At 40.3% G+C, this 21,577-nt stretch overlaps 1 protein-coding gene across 2 annotated transcripts; it reads right to left on the bottom strand.

Annotated features, from left to right (window-relative positions):
* Positions 1-4,565: 4,565 nt before the first annotated feature.
* On the bottom strand, positions 4,566-20,472 carry fhl1b (four and a half LIM domains 1b). 2 transcript variants are annotated; one of them, XM_026182552.2, is made up of 6 exons: positions 20,311-20,472; positions 8,086-8,260; positions 7,792-7,966; positions 7,334-7,503; positions 6,512-6,698; positions 4,566-5,653 (listed from the first exon to the last, which is right to left on the bottom strand). In XM_026182552.2, exons 2-6 carry the CDS (start codon positions 8,239-8,241, stop codon positions 5,502-5,504), a joined length of 840 nt encoding a protein of 279 aa, XP_026038337.1. In that variant the 5' UTR covers positions 8,242-8,260; positions 20,311-20,472; the 3' UTR covers positions 4,566-5,501. The 2 variants fall into 2 exon arrangements, with proteins under 2 accessions (XP_026038337.1, XP_080163343.1); XM_080307217.1 differs by lacking the exon at positions 20,311-20,472 and adding an exon at positions 11,623-11,645.
* Between the last annotated feature and the right edge of the window lie 1,105 nt (positions 20,473-21,577).

Genomic DNA, 21,577 nt, shown 5'->3' with positions numbered 1-21,577 from the left:
TCTATTTAATAATGGCTGCTTATTATTATAAACCAGTAGCTCTCAAACCTCAGAAGCCTGCAGAGTAAAATGACTTTACAGCCCACCGTTTCCATCAATCATTAACAATTAAAAGGATCCAAGTCGGACTTGACTTAATTGAAAGTCTGTGTAAAAGCATCAGCATTTTTATTTTTCCTAAAAAAATACATTTATTCAGCTTAGTTTCACCAGCAACCACCTGGTGTGTCTCCCTGCCCCACGACTGCGACCTGCCCCATAGGTTGAGAACCACTGTCATAAACTATATATTTTGTATTACGATATGAAGAAAAGATCAAACTGTATTTTTTCCTATCTGCACTGACCTAAAACTGGAGCAGCGCTTTCAGCTAGAGGGAAAGATTCACGTGGAACTAATACTGCGTTTTTCATATGGCTGAACAGACTGTGTGAAAGGAATTTTCTTATGTAAACTAAGCTCTATAGTGCTATGAAAGAGGATTAGGGCCAGTAAAAGAAAAAAATCTTTGGGGGTCATGAGTTCTGACTTCTTCCATATTTCTGAGAAAAACTGGAATGTTTTTTTTTCATAAAATTCCTGCATTTAGTAGCCAAGAAATTAGAATCATTAACAAGTAAAAGTGTCAACATTTATCATCTTATTGAAACTGTAGACTGTTCCAGTTTTGTAGAGATGAAACAAGCTGCTTGATTAATGCTTCGAATTTTCATCTAATTGATTATGAATTTGTTTTTACATTTACTTAACTGCCAAATAGACAGGTGGTGAGTATTTAATGTGAGGGGATACACCACAGACAGCCAACAAACTATCGCTGAGGCTGGAAAAAGCTTGATGAATGTGGCATTTACTGCAGTAAAATAAAATCAGATGATAACGGCAAAGGTTTCAAGTGAAAGTATTCAGGGTTTGTAAGTTGCATGCTCACTGCAATTCAGGCTGCAATCTTGTAGTGGAGCACAGATCTGAGTGTCCCAGTTGTTTCTCTCCCACTTCACAACATCCCCCTCTGTACAGTTCATTGATGCCACTTCCTTGCTGCTGCGTTCTCTCCCCCACATCCGAAACAGAGAGAGTTTTCCCGACACACGGGATATAGGAATGATCTTTATGTTGCCGTTTACAATGAAATGTCCTGATCCCAGAGTGAGCGATCCATTGGGGGCCAGTGTGGAGCACGAAGAGGAGGCAGAAGAAGCAGCTCCATAGAGGACTGTGAGAGAGGGAAGGCATACAAAAGGTGGTCAAGGAAAGACTAAAAAAATCACTGAAACAGCCAAGGCAGGTTTTCCATATCATTTTCTAAACAGGGAATGTAGCTGTAGCCCAGATTCATTTAAGACGTCATGAGCAAAAACACAAGACGGCTATAACTCTTGATAGTGACCTTTGTAAGCAGATTATCACTTGATGCAACCGTGTTATCAATATATAAATCATTGAGATGTTCCAGCCAGACAAGTTTTAGATAATAGACTGAAAAGGAGCACCTGCATTCAGTATTGCCTGACAGCCTGTGTAGGAAAATCAGAATCAGTTACAGGAGAAAACTGAGAGGATCAGACTTCTAGATCCCAAAAGCCATTTCTAAAAAACATCTTTATTTCTTCACCAATCTTTATTTCTAATCCCAGAATAAAATTAGGCTTTTAAAGAACACACGATGAGAGGAAACCCACCTGCCGTGAGGTTCAGCAGGGTCCCTTTAAGGTATAGGGCAGGTCTGTCTTTCGTATGTGACCAGGTCAGGCATAGTGGGTACCACTGTGACTCAAGGAGGACGATCTTCTGGGTCCTCCACTCCACGCCAAACAACCAGACCACTAAATGACCCGCCTTAAACCCCAGCCCCAGCTCAGCATACTGTGCCTTTGGATGTCGGTACATAAAGGCGGTCCACGGTGAGGAACCTATGGTCTAGACATGTTTGGAGTTAGTGAGATTTCATTTCTTTAACTGTTCGGCACCTTTAAAAATATCCCTGTGACAGTTAAACCAGTTATAACTGCAGGACATTTATCATCAGTACCTTCTCTAGATTCAGGTAGAAGCAGACTGTGAGCTCTTGCAGGGGGGGGATGGTGATCTGATGCTTTAGTGTCCAGTGGCTGCATCCTGCAGTGAAATTAGCCACTTCCCCCCATAGACTGAACGTAGGCACTGAGAGAAAAATACATCGTTTTTATAAAAAAGTGCTTCCACAGCAGGAAATCTGAACAAAGGGAGAAGGTTTTACCTTCAGAACCTTCTGGACGTTACATAACTTTCCTATTACAATACTGAATGCTGTTTATTGATCATGTATTCTAATTTATTTATGAGATCTTGAGACTGTCTTTCTGGATGGATTTCCTGATCATTGGACAATGTCCAGACTTTGTTGTGTATTTTGGTTGGAAATGAGCAGTGGATGTTGATAGATCCACTGGTAGATTTTCACCATACATTGTTGTTTTGCTGGGTATTATATGAAAAAAGAACATTTTTCATTCCTGAAAGGAGTGTGTACAGTCTGGTTTTCAAGTAATTAAGACACTTAATTCAGCTTCTGCATTGAGTTTGATCCTTTTTCAGTTTTAGTTAAAACTGAGAGTTGTCGCAGTGTGTTGGGAAACCTCAATTATGTTCATATTTAAACAGGGTTGGGTTTTTTCTTTGGTTTGTTTGTCTGTTGAAACGAAATATGTTTTAAATTTTTCATCTGAATTAAATAATTACTATATTATTGAAGTGTTTGAACTGTTTTATGCATAATGTCCCATTTTTAGAGGTTCATAATTAATTGGACAATTGACTGGCAGGGAGGTTCTGTTCTCTGGTTATTAAGCAGCAAAAAGAGTGGAGTTTATTCCAGGCTTTTCAGTGAAACTCCATTATTGGGCTGAAAAGGCAAAACAACCCGGTCAGAGAGACAGCAAAAACTTTAGTAGTAATCAGCAATCTGCCTCATTCTTACAAAGCTTGCATGCACCAACCAACTCACCAACAACAAAAAGCCAGAAAGACCACAAAAAGCAACGAAAATTGAATTATTTCCATGGTTAAGAAAAACAGCCTTAAAACATCTAACAAAGTAAAGAACACTCGATGAGGGGTTGGGTGGATCTACCAGTCCAAGAGACATCTTCAAGAAGCCCTTTTTCATACTTTAGACTCAAAAGATAGAAAACATCTAAAAGAGCTGGCACAGCTCTAAAAAAAAAATCAACCTTTATAACCCTTAAAATTCTGTGAGTCCACTTACCTTTGAACATCTGAAAATGGGGGACTGTATAAAAATTCCTCAAAGTTAAGTCAATGCTTTTGTTAACATTGAATTTAACCCATAGATTGTTTGATTTGAAACGCACTGTGATGGCGTACGGAAGCTCAATCACAAAAAGAAAGAAAAAAAAACACTTATAAACCTAACTGTTAGTCTCATTGCAACTCTTTTTTTTTCATTGTCAAAAATTACCCTAATGGGTAATTATTTTTTTGCTTTAGAAATTATCATCAGTGTGTTTTGCAGCCACTTTTACAGACCCGGCCACTTTAAAAGGAACGTGTGAAGAACATTTTTTTCTTCTTTACTTTTTTAGTCAGCAGGAGCTGAATCTGGAGTCAGTTAAACTGTCTACAGTATTACATCATGCTTTTCCACCTTTCACCTTGTGGTCTTTAATGGCTCTACATGATATACGTGAGGTTTGTTTTAGATGATTTTGACTTTTTTACAATCAGCTGACTTTCTCACAGAACCATGGCTTCAAGTAATACGCAAACATGATTTGTGATCAAATAAATTGTGATCTCTTTTGTATTTTTTCCATTTTTTTAGTTGTTCCTACCGTCTGCTTTAGCAGGACCCGGGCTGCCCAGCAGAGACAGAGAGAAAAAAACATTCAGGTAATTTTGAAGGATGACCATGATGAAATCTGAAAAATAAAATTAAATAATTACACTATTATTTGTGCATTAACTGTATAACAAAGTATTTTTATTATTAGAATTATTAGAAGCATCAAAGTTTATCAAAGTTTTTGAGCATAAGTGAAGAACTTACCTTCGACAGAATCGCCTGAAAGCCAGGAGATGAATCTGAAAGTAAATCCTGGTCGAGATTCTCAGCAACTACACTTCATCCTGCAAAGTCTCAGATCACTGGTTTCGAACAAGCTCTGAGACGATGCATAAAAATCAAGTCACAAACCTTTGTCTGTGACCGTGAAGCAGGTAATGCTGTTGTCTGGCTGTGATTGGTCGGTTCGTGCTATTATGTGTGTGCAGGTGGGACAAAAAGTCAATCTATAAAAGTGTAGGAGGAAAAAAATCACGGCCACACAAAAGCATACGTGAAACGGTAATTAGCTCTGACAAACATGCACTGCTTTCTGTCAACACTACCTGAACATGAAGACCTAATTACTCTTTCAAGGCTACATGCATGGCCTTCAGTAGGTTGGTATCTGTCCCTGTGCAACAAAACCATCCGTATAAAATGTGAAGTTAAAAAAAAACAAAAAAACAAATTCATTAAAAATAAACTGAGAAACTGAATCAAAAAGAGAAAAAGTCATTCTCAGTTTTATAGAAAGTTTATTTGAGCTTTGATCTTCACAGAAACATGCAACATTTATTCAGATTTTATCTTTATTTAGAAGTGAAAGGGTTACAAATTTTATTTATGTAAAAAATACAACAAGCAAATATCAATTAGCAGTTAAAACTTAAATACGGACACATGAACAATTAAACGCTGCAATTTAAGCAACCTTAGATGTTTTTTTTTATCATTTACCGACTGCAACATGACACGCATTGATTTCTGAGCTTTTAACAACACAGTAAATGAAGGTTAGCTTTAGCAGAATAAGAATGAATGATGCAGCTCTAACAACAGAGTCGGGTAGCTGTTGGTAAAAATACTGTTCTCTTACATTTGGACAGAGAGAAAAGGCTCCTGTCACCTCCTGTGAAAACTTGTTACTAGTGGTTCAAAACACCAGCTCACACATTTTAATGTAATACAAGTCTGACACGTGCCGCTGCCGGACTCAGAGTTTCTCATTTTCAGACGTAGACGTCACTTAACATCAGAGCAGGTTAAAGTACTCACATCAATTAATCTTCCAAGATTTCAGCTGGATAATAAACAGAATATTGAAATAAGATGCTTGCTGGCATGTAAAAACAACAACAACAAAAAACAAACAGGTAAGGTTACATCCTTTTATTCTTTTTTTAAATTATTATTATTATTTTATTAACCCGTCCTCCAGCAGAGTCATGGTCTGAGTGCTTTGTTTCGCCAAACACATTTGCTTTACCAAGGGGAGCACTGTAGACTCTATCACCTTATTTATTTACTTTATTTTATTTCATTATTCACATTATTATCAGAGGGGATATAATGCCGGAGCGGACAGGAAGTGAAGGCCAGCTTGGTGATAGAAAGGAGAAGAATGCAGGGGAATAGGTTTACATCATTTTGAAACGGGCATAAAGTCGTCCGTCTCTACTTGTTGCCGCAGTCAGTGCAGAGGATGTCTTTTCCCTTGGCTACGAAACGCTTGTTGGACAAACTGAGGGAGCACTTCTTACAGTTGAAGCAGTATTCATGCCAGGAGCTGCCCTCATAGTTCACCACATTCACCCCTTTACCAAAACCTGAGAGGAGAGAAGAGCAGAGGGGAGTTAGACCGTGTCTTTGGTCTACCTTTGTGTGCCACCTGCTGGTCTTAATCAGTAAAGACATCAGCTGTATTTGAATTGCCTTAAAGCACATCTGGATCCGTCAGATGAAAAGTTACAAAACACCTTAAAATCATCTAAAGATTTAATTTTTTATCTTCAAATAGTTATTAGGTTTTTTTTAACATCATGGTGTGAGGTCCCCCCCACCTACACCTCTCTTTGCACCTTTGACTCTCTGTGTCATCCTTTAAAAAGCAGCTTAAAACTCATCTGTTCATGCAGGTGTTTGCGTAGTGTTTGTGTGCCTATGTTGCTTTTGGCATGTGCATTTAACTATTCTTTCTCTGGAAAAGTGCTATAAAGACAAACTTCCCTTTCTTTCTTACTTACCTGGTAGCTGAGTGCACTCAGTCATAGTTATGGTTCTGGTACAGCTTCCATTTACCTGTTGTGTTTATTTTAATGCCACGAGTTTAACTAAGAACTCAGATCTCAGCTGAGATCTGTGTTTACTTGTTAGTCGGTCCAGTCTTTCATGCTGCAATATCACAGACTGCATATGAAAGAAGGATGTAGCCACTGTGATGCAATAATATTTGTTGCAAACACTTTAGCTGAGTTTTTATGGACACAGCAGATACTGCGCACTACACCAGCTAAGATGTCATTCGAATGGTAAAGTGCCACCTGCTTTAACCTCCTTTTGACTCTAATAGAGCCATCACTTACAAAACAAACACCATGTTGTATTAAGACTTAGACTAACGAGTGAGAACATGCTCTCATTGTGAAAGCGCTGGTGTTTAGAAGGAATTCAGGTATAAAGCTAACCTGTGATGGGGTTCTGGCAGCCGCTGCACTTCTTGGCCACGGAGGTCTTGTAGCAGTCGACACAGAAGACCTGCTCCTGGTGGTTGGTGAAACTCGTCCCTGCCAGAGGCTTTGCGCAGGAGCTGCACACGAAACAGTGGCTGTGCCACGGCTGGTCCTGGTAGTTCACTCCTCCAGAGGTTATAGGCTGGAGATAGAAGTTAAGGGATGTTTTACCATCCAATTAAAATAATCTTTGAGTAGTTTAATTACTGTTAAAATAACATCTCCATCCGAGATTTGTTTAAATATTTTCCTTGGGTTCATTTTAGCCTTGATTTAGAGACGACAGTGGAGAGAAGGCAGGAAACTTAAGAGAACAAGCAGGTTGCTGTAAGCAGCCTCTGCAGTAGCCCCATGACATACTGCATGGTTCGCCTGCTCAACCAAGTGAGATACAGTGGCTTCCACATTTGTTACATTTAGCATAGTTTGGTATGAATTAAATAGTCGAGTTAAAAGTACAAATGAAGCAATAATTTATTAATAATCTGGTCAGTCATTAGTGTAATGGGGTAAAAGGCTAAAATGCAATTAGGCTGCAGATTTCCCTGACAGAAAAAAATTTATCCTAAGTATCCAAAGATTAAGATTTTATGAATTATTGCACTATTACAGCCTGCTTATTAAAGGAATTTTGACATGTCAAAGCAAATAAAAATAAAACAATGAACACAATTAAACATTTAAATGGCAGCGTGCCTAAAATTGCTATAAAAATGTGACTTCAAAGTGATCTTGGTGATATGAGGGTGGCCTGGTTCCCTGTGTGAGAGAAATTACCTTCTTGCAGCTCACGCAGTGTTTAGCGAATTTGTCATCATAGCAGGGGCTGCAGTAAATGTCACTTCCTTTGGAGAGAAAATTCTGTGATCCTATTGGTCGTTTACAGCTGTAACAGGTGAAACACTCGTCGTGCCACGAGTTCCCTTTGTACTCCACGCTCTCTGTTCCTGCAGGGGAGAGGAGAAGGATTATTACTGCTAATGCTGAATAAATACAGTAGTATAGAGGACATTTTTAGGCCTGCATGAGTCCTTTTATTTAACAATAGTTTGACACTATAATAGTCAGTACACCCGTACTGCCCTAAATCATGTATATATTTAGATGTTCTGATGAAGAAACTCTTTTGAAAATGACTTTTTCCAGCTAACTCTTTGGTTTTTTTAATCACACAAGACAAGCAGATCAGTGGGCCACCCTCTACAGAGCATTGGTGTGAATGTGATCAGTCGTACCCGCCAGTATGGGTTTATAACAGCCGTGGCAGCGTGGAGCATCCTCTCTGGAGCAGCACTTCCCACACATGATGCGGTCATCCTTGGTGCTGAAGGGCTCCTTAGCCAGAGGCTTGTAACACTTTGCACAGCGGAAACACTCCTCGTGCCAGTATCGGCCCTTGTGGCTGAGCTCCTGATGGAGGAAAACGGAGAGATTTTTTGGAGGGTTTTTTTGGATGACAGCTGGACGCAGGTGGCAGGAAATACCAAAACTTCTAAGTCCACACAGAGAAATGCAGCTCGATAAGACACCTTTGTTTCCACGGAGATGGGACGGTGGCACTCGGCGCAGGAGTTGGCGCAGAACTTTGTGTGGCAGCGAACGCACACCGGCCTCCCCTCGTTACGGACGAACCTCTTCCCCCCGAGGTCCTCGCGGCAGTAGAAACACTGCGAGCTGTCCGCCATCGTCAGGATACAGTCCCACCTGCAGCAAGAACAGAACGGAGGGAGGAAGTAAAAGCTCTGCCCAGCAACGGCGGTAAACACCACACTTGTTTTGTTTTATGACAACAGATAACGGTTCATATTTTATGATTCATGGGTCAAAATGGATTTTAGTCGTTTGTGGTTTCAATTAAGAACTTTTGGTCCTCACCAAACAGCACATCTTTAAAACCAATCACAAAATTTTAAGCATGAGCTCATTTTAAACAATCCAGCTGCAATTATTTATTCTCATTATGGATGAGCCTCCTGATCATGTGCTTCATTAATCAAATAATTTCTTTCTAACAGTTCTGGAAGCAACTTCCATTTTCCACCACTTCTTCAAACCATCAGGTTATTTTCTTCTTATGTTCTGTGTGCAAAAATCTTTGAAAAACATAAAAAAGTTAGATGAGACAAAAATGATTACACGGATTGCTCGGAGCTGAAATTTCTCCACAGAGCACCTAGACCATAACTATTCACCGCGGCTCAGCTCTGTGGGATGTTTGAGCAGCTGGTGAAACTAAGACACCATCAAAGAGGAAATCAGAGGCTGAACTGGGATTCTGTCAGCTCACAGCTGCGTGTGAGCTGTGTGTTATTCGAGCTGATTTCGTGGATACACAATGACGTATCTGTCAGTGTTTCTGTGTACCTGTGTTTACAGTGGTTGTGCGGTGCGCTCGCTTCCTCTCCATTTATGCATCTTATCTCTTCCTGTTAAAGCAGCTCCTAACTGATAAGTTTGACAGCAAATTTTACAGCTGATTCGGGAGGCAGATGAATTAGGCTTTTATTTGCTCTTGACTTCCTCTTCCTTCCTCTAGTAATCTATCCATCCTCATCTTTGTATTCCCAGGCCGTATACCTGCCCTGTTTCAGGGACGTGTCCAGATGTGAGAGTTTGTGTTGGTACTTGTATTGTGTAATACTACTTTCTTGTACTCCACAATATTTTAGATGCATGTATTGCACTCCATGCCATGCATTATAAAGCCAAACACCGATTCTTTTCTTTTTCAGCCATCATTGTCCTCTTGCATGACCCAGTTTGTTTGTGTTTGGTTTTCTCCAGATGTGGTGCTGTGCATTGTGGCCAGATGGCTTCACTTTGTCGTCGTCTGTCCTAAGGATCTTATTCCAGACGTTTTGTGGTTTATTTAGATGCAAATTTGAAAACCTACATTATGCTGCTATGATCTTTTTAGAGAGAAGAGTCTTTCTCCTGGCAACCCTTTCAGCCAAGTGAAACCTATCTAATTATCTATTATTCTATTATTATTAATTGCAAATATTAATGTTAGTAATATTAGTAGAATCTCACAATTGTAGCCTTCCTGAGGACCAACATTTGTTACTTTAATGGAGAATGAGGAAACCAAGAAGGTCATTAGGAGAGTAGAAGCTCTATGAGTCAGTGCCCCGTCTCCAAGGAAACGTATCTGGATCCATATCAAATCCTAATGGGTTCTTCATTTGCCCGTGCGTCATATCTGCACCAAGCTTTCTGAAATTCTGTTTGCTAGTTCTTGTTTAATCATGCTGACGAGCAGCACCGCAAACGTTGGCACACTTGATTTCTCACACTACAGAATCCAGAATTCACTCTCCCTAAAATACAGGACACATAAACGCCCTAAACATAGAACCAAAATCACCACGTTGACCAACATAAATCTGATCACAGAGCTGTGATTACAGGGCCAGAAGTTCAGACGGTAAAAAAAAAACAACATGTTGGTTAAAAATGTATTTTTTTTAAATCACAGCTACACAAAGGCACGGAAATATGGAAGAGGAGCGATCTCTACAGTCTGTTCACTCACTTATTTCCCACATCAGGTTCATGCTGCCTGACCACGAGGAATTCTCACAAACTGCTGTGAGACAAGTGTGTGTGTCCATGTGTGTCTGCACAGTGTGGTGAACGCATGAAGGAATGCCTGGCATGACTAATGTGGTGAGATCAGGAACGCTGACATCCTTATGACAACACACACAGACACACACACACTCCACTTCTTAAATGAACCACTCCCTTAGAAACCACAAACTATAGTGTTCACCTCCTGTATGGAGCGACATGTCGGCACACATTCACGAGGAAGTTCTCATTTTAGGAAACTCCTTTCCCAGTCTGTCCACCAGCCATTTCTGTAGTGCAAATGTAAAGGTCATTTAACTGTTGTGCAACTGTTATATGTACAGTTACTAGTCACTTTATTATGTGCCTCTTGCTAGTACTAGGTTGGACCCCGTTCGGTTCGGTACTAGTTCGGGGAGGCATCTGCTCGCTGACATCTCGGGGGGCTGACACCACCATAAATGAGTGGTGTGCGCACATGTGTGTATGGCTGGGCCTGGGTCTGGCAATTGCTGATCTTTGCCCTTTGTAGGGCATGTTCAGCAGGAATCAAGACAACACTTTTCTGGTCTTATATTGTCCAAATTTGGCAGGCCTGTGTAAATTATAGTCTTCGTTTCCTGTTCTTAGCTTACAGGAGTATCACCCTGTGTGACCTGCTACTGTATTCCATCTACTTCGAGGTTTGAGGTGTTGTGCACTCAGAGATGCTCGTCTGCATACCTTTGTTGTAACGAGTTGTGTTGCCTTCTTATCGGCTTGGAGCTGTCTGGACCTTCTCGTCTGACCTTTGACATTAACATTTTACCCCAGAGAACTGCTGCTCAATGAATATTTTCGGTTTCTCAGATCATTCTCTGTAAACCCTAGAGATGGCTGTGTGGGAAAATCCTAGTAGATCAGCAGTTTCTGAAATACTCAAACAAGCCTGTCAGGCAGCAACAACAAAGTCACCAAAATAAATTTCTTCCTCACTCTAATGCTCGGTTTGAACTTCACCGGGTCATCTTGACCATGTCTACATGCGTAAGTGCATTAAGTTGCTGCCATGTGATTGGCTGAATAGGCATTATTGAGTGTGTAGTGGCCATCACAAGAAAAACTGTTTGCAACTTGAAAACATTTCAAATTGGGATAAAATGAGCAGTTTTTTAAACATTCTACTTAATTACAATAGTGCTTTTAGCTCAACAGTAATGTTACCATGGTAACATGCTGATGTTTAGCGAGTATAACACTAACATGTTTTGCTAAATGTCTCTAAACACAGCTAAATTAGTGGTTATACAGGAAAAAGTGACGTTTTTGCCCAACGATGGTGCCAAAGGGAATGGTTAACAAAGCCATCAGCAGACATCTCATACAAAATCATAAAAAAACGATCATCCCGTAGGACCTCGAGAGTCTGTGCAAAAATAGTATAGACTATCATTTCACTTCCACAGAGGCCACACTTTCATCATGGCTAAAATACCACTTTTGAATAACTTGACCTTTTCATTCAAACATCTGTTCTTTAGCTCATCTGGCAGACTCATCAGCTCGTGCCATAGCGAAGCGCCCGTCGTCCATCCGCAACTGACGAGAACCAGAATTTAATCAAACTCACATACGATGGGACTTCACCCAAATATGTTCAAGATAACATTTGTCATTTTCTTTTTCTCTTTTCATTTCAAAACATAACTCTCATGCTTTGAATTATTCAGTTACACCTAATTTTGCTCCTGGTGTAGTGAACGAAGTTGAACTGAAACCACAGATTCTTACTGCTGATGAAGATCAAACATCAGAAGATACAAAATGATGCGACAGCTTGAAATATGGTGTCGTCACTGTGTATCCTGTGAAACGATGATGCTCATGCCTTTTATGGACGCAGTGAATGCTGGAGCACTTTGATTGGGTGGTGTTCTGGATGAACTTGTCGTGGATAGAACGGTTTGCGAGCCTTCTTGAAAATTAGAATCTATTAAGAAGTCATTATTTTGTGCAATAAATCTAAGCAATGACAAGCAAACTAAACGCTTTCTTTGTGAACTTCACACATTAGAATACCCGCTGAACTGCGATGGATCTGGATGAGCTGCTAGTGTCAGTGAGACATAATCGAAACTGATCAAAATGATTTTTAATGTGTTTCAGCTCGTTTGTTTGCAAGTGATTTAGAACTTCAACACAAGTCTTTTTGTTTTCCTCAGACTGGGAATGCTCATGAAAGCACATTTTTATGGCATAATTCAAAGTCTCAAATACAAGCAGATGAACATTTTCACAAAGTCTGGAAGGAAACCCGATTTTAATTTAATATCCAGTCTTTTTGACAGACGTATGAGGCAGAGGTTAAAGGTGCTGTGGTTAATAAAGTTGATTAAATAACTTCTTTGTGGTCTCATCTCCTTAACAGACAATAAAGCTCCGAACTGTGGAGCTGGACATATATCTTCCCCTCGGTGGCCGCCTCAATCATTACTCAATGGAGCAACCAGCAGCTGTCTGGTTTATTTGGTGACTGGGTGTGAAGAGGTTACTCATCCGTCTCCACTGGAAGAAAGCAAGTCCTGTCAGATAAAGGCGAGGTCTGGCATTTACCTGTTACCTCCTGTTTTCCCTCCACGCTTCTTGACATTTTAATTCCTTCTCTTCCCAAACTAATAAGGATTCAGCTAAGATTTCCAGTGCTCTCAATCCTGCTCCGTTTCTCATTTTTGCTTTCACCTGCAGAGTCGAACTTTGCAAAGACACAGAACTCTGCTCAGTAACAGCATAGAAGGCAGTATTGATGCTTGGCTATGAGCACCGTGAAATTGTTATCTGATGGGAGCTAAACAACGGCTGACAGGAAGCCAGGACTAAAACAAATGAGGTGTAACTGACATCAGGCAGCTCCGAGTACACTGTTGCTGCACGTCTTTACTTTGTTTTCCAGCAATAAATAGCACTGTGTAACAACACTGCAGCACATACACATCGTTTTCTTCCAGCTAAAGCAGCCAATACAAAACTCAGTCAGATCACCACGGAAAAATCAGGCTGTGTCACGCAGTCACGGCTAAAGGCAGAGTTGAGGGCAGTGCTGCAGCCAAAGAAAGCTCATTGTGGGAATGTGGAGCTCTCCATGGAGTGACATTAGTTTGTCCACACTTGGTAAATTTTATTTTTTAAGACTTTTAGTTGGCATTGGCATAAGGCACTGGTGGTAAAGGCTTGTGTGAGTCTTTATTTTTCTTATTGACAATAAATCAGAGTAAATTATGTGTTCTTGGGAACTATTTAAAGTCAGATAAATGCAGGATTGTGTGTGTGGGATTGAGTCAGAGGAACGACAGGGCCCATGGTTTGTCTCACTTTTAGTAGTTTCTAAAAATATTGGTGCTGTAAAATAAAGCATGACAGGGTTAAGATAACCAGGCATGTTTGTAGAAACGGTTCATTGTTGGTTTTGGTCTTTTTATGGCAGTTGTTAACAATAAGAAGAGTGTCATCCTTAATCCTTCATGGACTGAGTGTTCAGGGAATAAAGAGAAGTGGGAGTGGATTTCGGCTGCATTAGTTTTAAATCACCCTGAATCTTTTCCCCTCTTTCGGTTAAAGTTTCAGCCACCTTAGTGTGACGGTTACAAGTTGAAGCACTTCCTCCAACCCGAGCCTTCCACACTGTGTAAGCACAGAGCGCGGAAAGGTGACATCATGTCATGTGGACGAGGAGAAAATCAGGCAAACGTGTGGGGATGTGAAAGAGACAGCGAGTGCGCAATAAAGAAGCAGAGACAGACAAGAAATCTGCCAGTGCAAACATGACATAGTGTGGATTATTTTAGAGTGTGTACCAGCCGTGTGTGTGTGTGTGTGTGTGTGTGTGTGTGTGTTGGCATGAGCTTATCGCTCAAGAATGTAGTGGAAAAATGAGAAACAGGAAGTCTCCATCAGAACTGTGAAGCTGGCACAGTTCAGCCACACACACACACACACACACACTGAGTGAACTGTTAATATGCTCGTCCATACAGACTGACTGTGTTAAACTCATATGTCATTAATGCAGATTCCACAGACCCTGGCTCAACTTACGTCGCTCAGTATGTGCTGCAGGTGTGACCTCAGCGCTGACTTTTCTTTAAAAAATCACAGACTTAGCACGGCAGCCAGTACTTCTCTGCAGCCTGCAGATAGCTCTGCTAACCTTAACATGTCTGTTGTTCCAATTTCCTCCTATTGTGGCATTGCTATGCAGATTTTAGTGATGGGATAGATAACAAATTCTTATCATACACTTGGATTCAGAAATGAGACTTTCCTCTGGTTGCACAGCAGGAAAAATCCTGAGTATTGATAAGGAGTCACTCATTGTTTAAACATCAAGGCGAGGCATGAATGATGACTTAATGATGTTGCAGTTGTTGAGAAGCTTGAGACCTTTAAAATGTGGAAGTCTAAAAGTTTAGCAATTTAATGACTAACTTCGTGGGGGAAAAAAGTTGGGTAACATTTTGCTTTGCAAAGTTAAATCTACCCAAAACACAAGCAAACTGATGTGTATCGCATCATTGTGACACTTTTTTAGTTAACACAAAATAACTGCCTGCAGGGGCCTCAAGTCTGAATTCATCGTGCAAGTTTGCTTAGAAAAATATGTTTTAACCTCTGCATAAGCAGGAAGTGAAACTTTTGAGACTGCAAATGTCCACAGCATTAACCTATAAAGGCATTTAAGCAATCTTGTTTCTTACGTCTACATTAACAGTGATAACGGCCTGACGATGAATAAACTATGAGGAACAGAGGATTCTGGGTTTAAACCTTTATGTGTGGAATTTATCCCTGTGGTTCCATGTGGGTTTTTTTCCATGAGTTCTAGTTTCTCCCCTATCTTCACAATATGTTCATTTTTCTATTAAACCTCAGCATTAAAGCAGATTAGCTAGCTGTGGTCTCAGTCACATAGGCTTAGTTAGTTTTCAGTTTTACCTTTCTAAAGAAAAATTTGCATTCCCCAACTTGTTGACAAGAGGTTGGTGTAGCTTGCTGTATGTTTCTAGGTAGGTCTAAAAGAGAATGCAGCACCAAAAGTTTCCGTGCGATTGCTTTGGTCACGAGCAGATTGCCCGGGTTGCATATAGTTTGCATGGAAGACACCAATTTACCTGCAGATGCTTACCAGCTGCATGATAGTAAAACTCTTTTTGAGAAACCAAAGTAAATGTGCTCATTGTTGCAACCAACACATTTACTTTGAAGGGAAAATGTCTCCATTTTCAGATTGCAGAACACTTTTCACACTTTCACTACTGCACTAGGAGCAGTTGGTGTTTGCAGACAAGTCTTCTGTACAAACTTCATGCAACCTGGGTAATCTGTTAGTGACTAAAGCAATTGCAAGGTGGTTTTCTGTGCAGCACCATGCACCTCATCACCAACTGGCTGGGAAATACACACTCTTCCCTAGCAACTGGTGGTTGCCAGGAGGTTGCCAACTGGTCTCTAGGCCTGTATGAATAAAACCTTGAATGGTTGTTTAATAAAAATAAGTGAAGAGAATTCACGTTTTCAAAAAGTAGCTGCAGCTTTGTTTATATAAATTAAAGTTTCCAAAACACAAAGTGTCCATTTCTGTTTACTTGGTTGAAGTTGTGTTATTTTAATGGCAACAATAGTAACAAGCAAACAGTAATACTTAGAATTTAACACCTGTAGCGTGAAAATATGGAAATTCAAAAGTTACTGGTCATTTATTAAAAGTTTCTTAAAGTTTCTTCATTTTCATGGAGAGAGTTGACGTTAGCAACCATCTGCACAGGTAATAACACATTACAACATATTACAACAGTAATAAAATGATTTAAAGAAGATGAAAAAGGATTTGGCAATCTCATCTGCGATATCTGAAGGACCTTGTATCAAGTTTAAGTGGCAACAAGTCTCTGGCTGACTAAAGAAAACAAAGATAACAATCTGATTGGTGCCCTTGTCAGTTAGGTGGTTGTTCTAAAGACTTGGTTAAAGTCCTTTGGATTACCATATAAAAGAGGTGTGTCCGTGTCTGAAACCAACAAAATCAACAGACAAAAAGAATGCATCGCAGCACCGTGACCAGAAGCTGCCCTCATTAGGATGCAATGTTCACAAACTGGTTTGCTTTATAAACTACATACGTATACAACTACCTTGGACACAAAGAGAAAACCATATTACCATATATTGTTGTTCAGATGGTTTCTCTTGCAAAAGAAGTGCTTTCTTTCAGTGAGTTTACACATTTGGCAGATACCTCACTGGATTCATTTCCTCTGCTATATTCACCAAGCAAAATATTTCTTAGAGCACCTTTAACGATCACACTATAGCCTTATCGTGGCCTAACAACACTGCAGTTAGAGTGCTCCCACCACTGATCCCAATCATTCTGGCTGAAAAAGAAACATATTAGTGATTAAAGCTGGGCAGCAAGTTCAGCTAAACATTTGTATTCTAGCGCGGGCCACAAAGAAAAACTTGAATGACTGTTTTACCTGGCCCGGCTGAGAGCTGCATTCCAGACAGTGGGATAAAGCTGATACAACAGATCTGAGTGAGGTCAAAGAAACAGCATGTCCCGCTACTACAAGACAGGCATGATGGCTTTACCAGAAGCTTCTGGTTAGATCCACTTAACCCACCTCGCTTTGTCTTGAGTTACACACTCCACTTTCTGCACTCATTTCTCCACTCAGTAACCGAGAAGACCTTTAAATCAGGAGCTAAAATACGTCTGACCAGTTTTCATGACATTTTCCATGTGTGTGTGACAGTAAGACCCTCTCCACTCTGGCACCAGAGCAGTCCTGCTGGGAAGACTTCCAAGTTACTCGTAAAAGTTTAAATTATCTCATGTAGTCTCAGGGGTTCTCCTGTCTCCAAACTGTTCCAGTCTACCCTCATAAATCTCCAACCAAGAAAATCCCTGCAAATCTCCGTTTCTAACCATTTTTCCAGATTCTTACTCCAGCCACTCCTCACATGAGTCGAGCCATTTTTAAACATCCAAACAGTTCCTGTATAAGTTCAACAGTTCAGCTGCTGTTTGCTATATTTCTCCTAGTCTTCATTCAGATTTATTTTTAATTAAATTTTCTAGCCTGGAGAATATTAGCTAAAGGAATATTTTGAATATTTATTTTTTGAAATATTTCAAGTGTCTTGTCTGTCAGAAACCAGGATTAGCCTAGCTTAGCATAAAGACCACAAGAAAGGGGAAACAACTAGCATGGCTCTTTCTACTGCTTAAAAAAACTAAATGAAAAATAACTACGTTAAAATTAAATAAGCTACAGTGAACTCACCAAAGTTACAACCCAGTTGATATATTGCTATGGCCAATATATCTGTCAATATTATGTAATTGTTGGTATCTGATATTTAGATAGCTTATAAATGACAATTTAAAAAGTAAAGATAAAAAAGGAAGAAACACCCTTCAAATGTGTTATTAGTGTTGACAGTGTATACTTTGTCCACCAGAGGGCGCTGTGTAGCTTCCCTCTAGGTTAAAACAACCATAGCAGAGTCAGGGAGAGCATAAATGAGTAACCCACAACATGCTTTAACAATATTCACAAAGGGTCACTGCATGTTTGATTTGGCAACATTTTCGCTGCATCCACTCCGGATGTGGAGCCCCTGTTATATAAACAACAAATAAAATAATAATAAATTAAAAAAAAACATTTTTATACGCATAATCTAACTGATCCTTAAATAAAAAAGTCAATTCTATCTATAGGATGTGATGTTAGATGCCGACTGCACGGAGTTAGGAATACTGTACTGTACGCTTGTTGATTGACTTTAACAACTGTGCAGTCATTAGTGAGCATCAGAGGGGACGATGGTTGATTTTTCTTTCTTTTTTTCCCCCTAAACCAGATCCACACTAGGGTGAGATATAAGCAGATGCTCCACTGTGGTGAGCACTAAAGGGAGCAGCTGAAAGTTGTCCTTTCCCTGCTTCTGGTCTTTATGGCTAAGCTAAAACCTCCTGGCTCTTAGCTTTTTATTCAACAGAAAATGTATGAATGAGAGTGGTGTCACTCTTACTTAATGATAAGTGGGAAGACTGCTTCCCCTTTTCCTTAAGATATCCTTACTTTATTGGGTACACCTTGCTAGTACCAGCTGGGAAATATTCCCTACAGAACTGCTTTTTCTTCCAAGCTCCTTAGACTAGTTTAAGACAGGCTTAGACAGGCTCTCCAATGTTGGTGAGCCTGCGTGAATTGTAGTCTCAGTTTCCTGTTCGTAGGAGTGGCACCCAAGTGTTGTCTTCTGCTGCTGTAGCCCATCTGCTTTGTGGTTCTATGTGTTGTGCATTCAGAGATGCTCTTCGGCATAACAAGCGATCTAAGCGATTTAAGTTATTGTCTGGACCACAGCTACCTGCCTAACTGCACTAAGATGCTGCCATGTGATTGGCAGATTAGATATTTGTGTTAAGGTGCAGTTGGGATGGCTGTGCCTCAGGAGGTAGAGCAAGTTAAATAATAATCAGACAGTTGGTGGTTTGATACTGAAACCCAAGCTGGTCCTGATGTGTTCATTGGAGTGTGAATGTTAGATTGACACACGTTGTCTAAAGCACTTGGTGAGTGCTCAAGTGGAGTGGAAAAGCAATTCTGTTAAGAAACCATCAATTTACAATTGAAAACTTAGGAAATTTGTAACTAATAAAGTGGCCCTCTTCCTTTCGCATGAGACAAGTTTCCACACCCCCTGATCAATGTCAGCACACCCAAACACAACACAACAGGTTTTACTGGCTGCAGGACAAAAGGCAACACACACACACACACACACACACACACACACACACACACACACACACACACACACACACACACACACACACACACACACACAGGAAGCTTTCTGTTTCTACCATGCTATCCATTGGAAATCTCTATTAAAAACTAAACTCTAGTGTTCACGTGACCATTGGGGATCAATAAAAACAGAAGACCACAGTGTCTGCACCTATTTACATTCAATCCTATTAAAATCACAACAGGCAAAACACAACAGGGAGTTACCATGACGTGAAGGAAGACCAGCAGCATAAAGTTTTATTGGGCTGGGACGTCTTTAATGGGACTGAGCTCACTCTAATTTCTTTAACATGCTTAGAATCCAACTGAAAACTCCCCACAGTTGTGTGTGTGTGTGTGTGTGTGTGTGTGTGTGTGTGTGTGTGTGTGTGTGTGTGTGTGTGTGTGTGTGTGTGTGTGTGTGTGTGTGTGTGTGGAAGGTAGGATTTGGTTGTCTGTGTGTTTGCTCACAATAGGGAGTGATGTTGTACTCCATCATCCAGCAACAAAAGGCATCATTTCCCCATACCAACATAACATTGTGACTGTTTATTTAACCATGTGTCAGTATTTCAGCTTTATTTTTAGAACTGAAGCCTGCATAGCATTTTTGATACATGTGTTAACACACCAGTACCAAAGAAAAAAGTCCGGGGAGCTTGAATCCAGCTGGTAGAGCATATGCATCAATTACATGGCTACACGCACACGCATAAACGTTGGACAATGAAAAATAGCAGTACAAGAATTTTAATTGACCTCTGAGAGGCATTTTTTGGCCTCAGAGGTTCCATCATTGGACGAAAAAAACAACAAAAAAAGTCAGACTTCCTAACTGGAAACAGATTTCAGGAGCAGCTCAGGCTTTCACAAGTCAGCATGTAACTGTAGCTCACACGCACTCAGACTGACACTAACACACACACACACACACACACACACACACACACACACACACACATATTACACAGACAGCCACACACACATATTACACAGACAGCCAACGCCCCGGACAACTTTAAGCCTAGTTTCCTCTCCGGATATCAAGATGCTGCTTTGCAGATTAAGTGTAAATGAAATCATTGCAAGTGTAAGAGAGGAAGAGAGCTACAGGAACCAAAATGTAACCTGCTCTGAGTTTGCGTGTTTATTTATTATTAAATAAAGTAAATAAGTAACTAAAAATCTGCAATACTTATTAAAGACTAATAACTGGAATACTTAAGTACAAAATAACCCCGCAGCAGCTACTCGGTCCCGTTTAAAATCCAGCTTTTATGAGAAGAGGCTGGGGTAGTCCGGTACAGAGGGTTAACAAACAGCGGTGCTCATCGGTCGGCTTACCGGGATCAGAGTGAGGTCTGCAGCGGTGGATGAGCGGCTCTCTGGAAGCAGCGGAACTCCGCTTCAGCGACGGCTTCACGTGTTATAAATACTGCAGCCTGTGGCCGCATCAACTCCAGCCAAACACCCACACCTCACACCGAGGCGCAGAGCTCAGCCTTCACAATAAGAGCCCACGCGAAGCCTCGAAAAGAAGAGTGGGTTTTCAAAATAAAAGTAAATATGAAGTTCAGTCAGCAGGCTTTCACTCAGAAATATTATACCTTTATGCGCAATTTGTATCTAATTAATATTCAAAGTCCACGACCTAGTTAAATGATGGCGCCGACATTTTATAAATATAATATATAATGCAAAAAAACTTTGCATGGTAGAGATTTTTATTTCAAATACTCCACAGCCGAACGACACACGGAGCTCGTCAGGAACTCAGTACATTACATGCTTTTTTTTAAAGGACAGTGATAAGTGAGAGTTACATAGCCACGCTACATAGATTTTGCAACACACACAAAAACTTGGTTTCAGCTCTATAAACATAATCTAAACACACTGTAAAGATCAAAAAGATACAATTTCTCAATCATCTCATTTTGATTTGTCCTTTAAAGACTTCGTGCAAGCTACACTTAATCACTCATGAAGATGCTTACTGCAATTGTAAATATATATATATATATATATATATATATTAAACATACTTGGTGTCCCATCCTGCTCTTCATATAGCTGAGGACTGAGAATATAAATCTTGCTACATGCACATATATACTGTACATCAGTCATGTGAACAGAAATGCTGTGGAAAAACTAAGAACAGCCTTCCTGCTTCCATAGAAATTTGAAAAGTAAGTAGCAGCCAGGCACTGCTCAGGGGTAACAATCTGTGCTTGCTTTAGCCACAGGCTCTAGCACCTTGAGGTCCACCATGAACTCTGTATGCCAGATGAGAGGCCATCTGTCTGACAGCTAAAGCTTGGGCCAAGCTGGTTCAAGCAATAAGAAAAAGATCCAAGCACACCAACAAATCTACAGCAAAATGACTGGAAAAGAAAAGATTCAGGGCTGGAATGGCCCAGTCAAAGCCCAGACCTCCACCTGATTGAAATGCTGTGCATAAAGAGAGCTGTGCATAAATGAATGTGCCCAAAAATCCCAATGAACTGAAGCACCATTGTAAAGAAGAGCGAGCCAGAATTCCTCCACAGTGACGTGAGAGAATGAAAACAATTACTTCAAATTATTGGTGCTAAAGGTGGTTCCAAGT

The sequence above is a fragment of the Astatotilapia calliptera genome, chromosome 10 (genome assembly GCF_964374335.1).
Source record: "Astatotilapia calliptera chromosome 10, fAstCal68.1, whole genome shotgun sequence".
NCBI classification, from domain to species: Eukaryota; Metazoa; Chordata; class Actinopteri; order Cichliformes; family Cichlidae; genus Astatotilapia; species Astatotilapia calliptera.
This window is presented reverse-complemented; position numbering and strand designations above follow the sequence as displayed.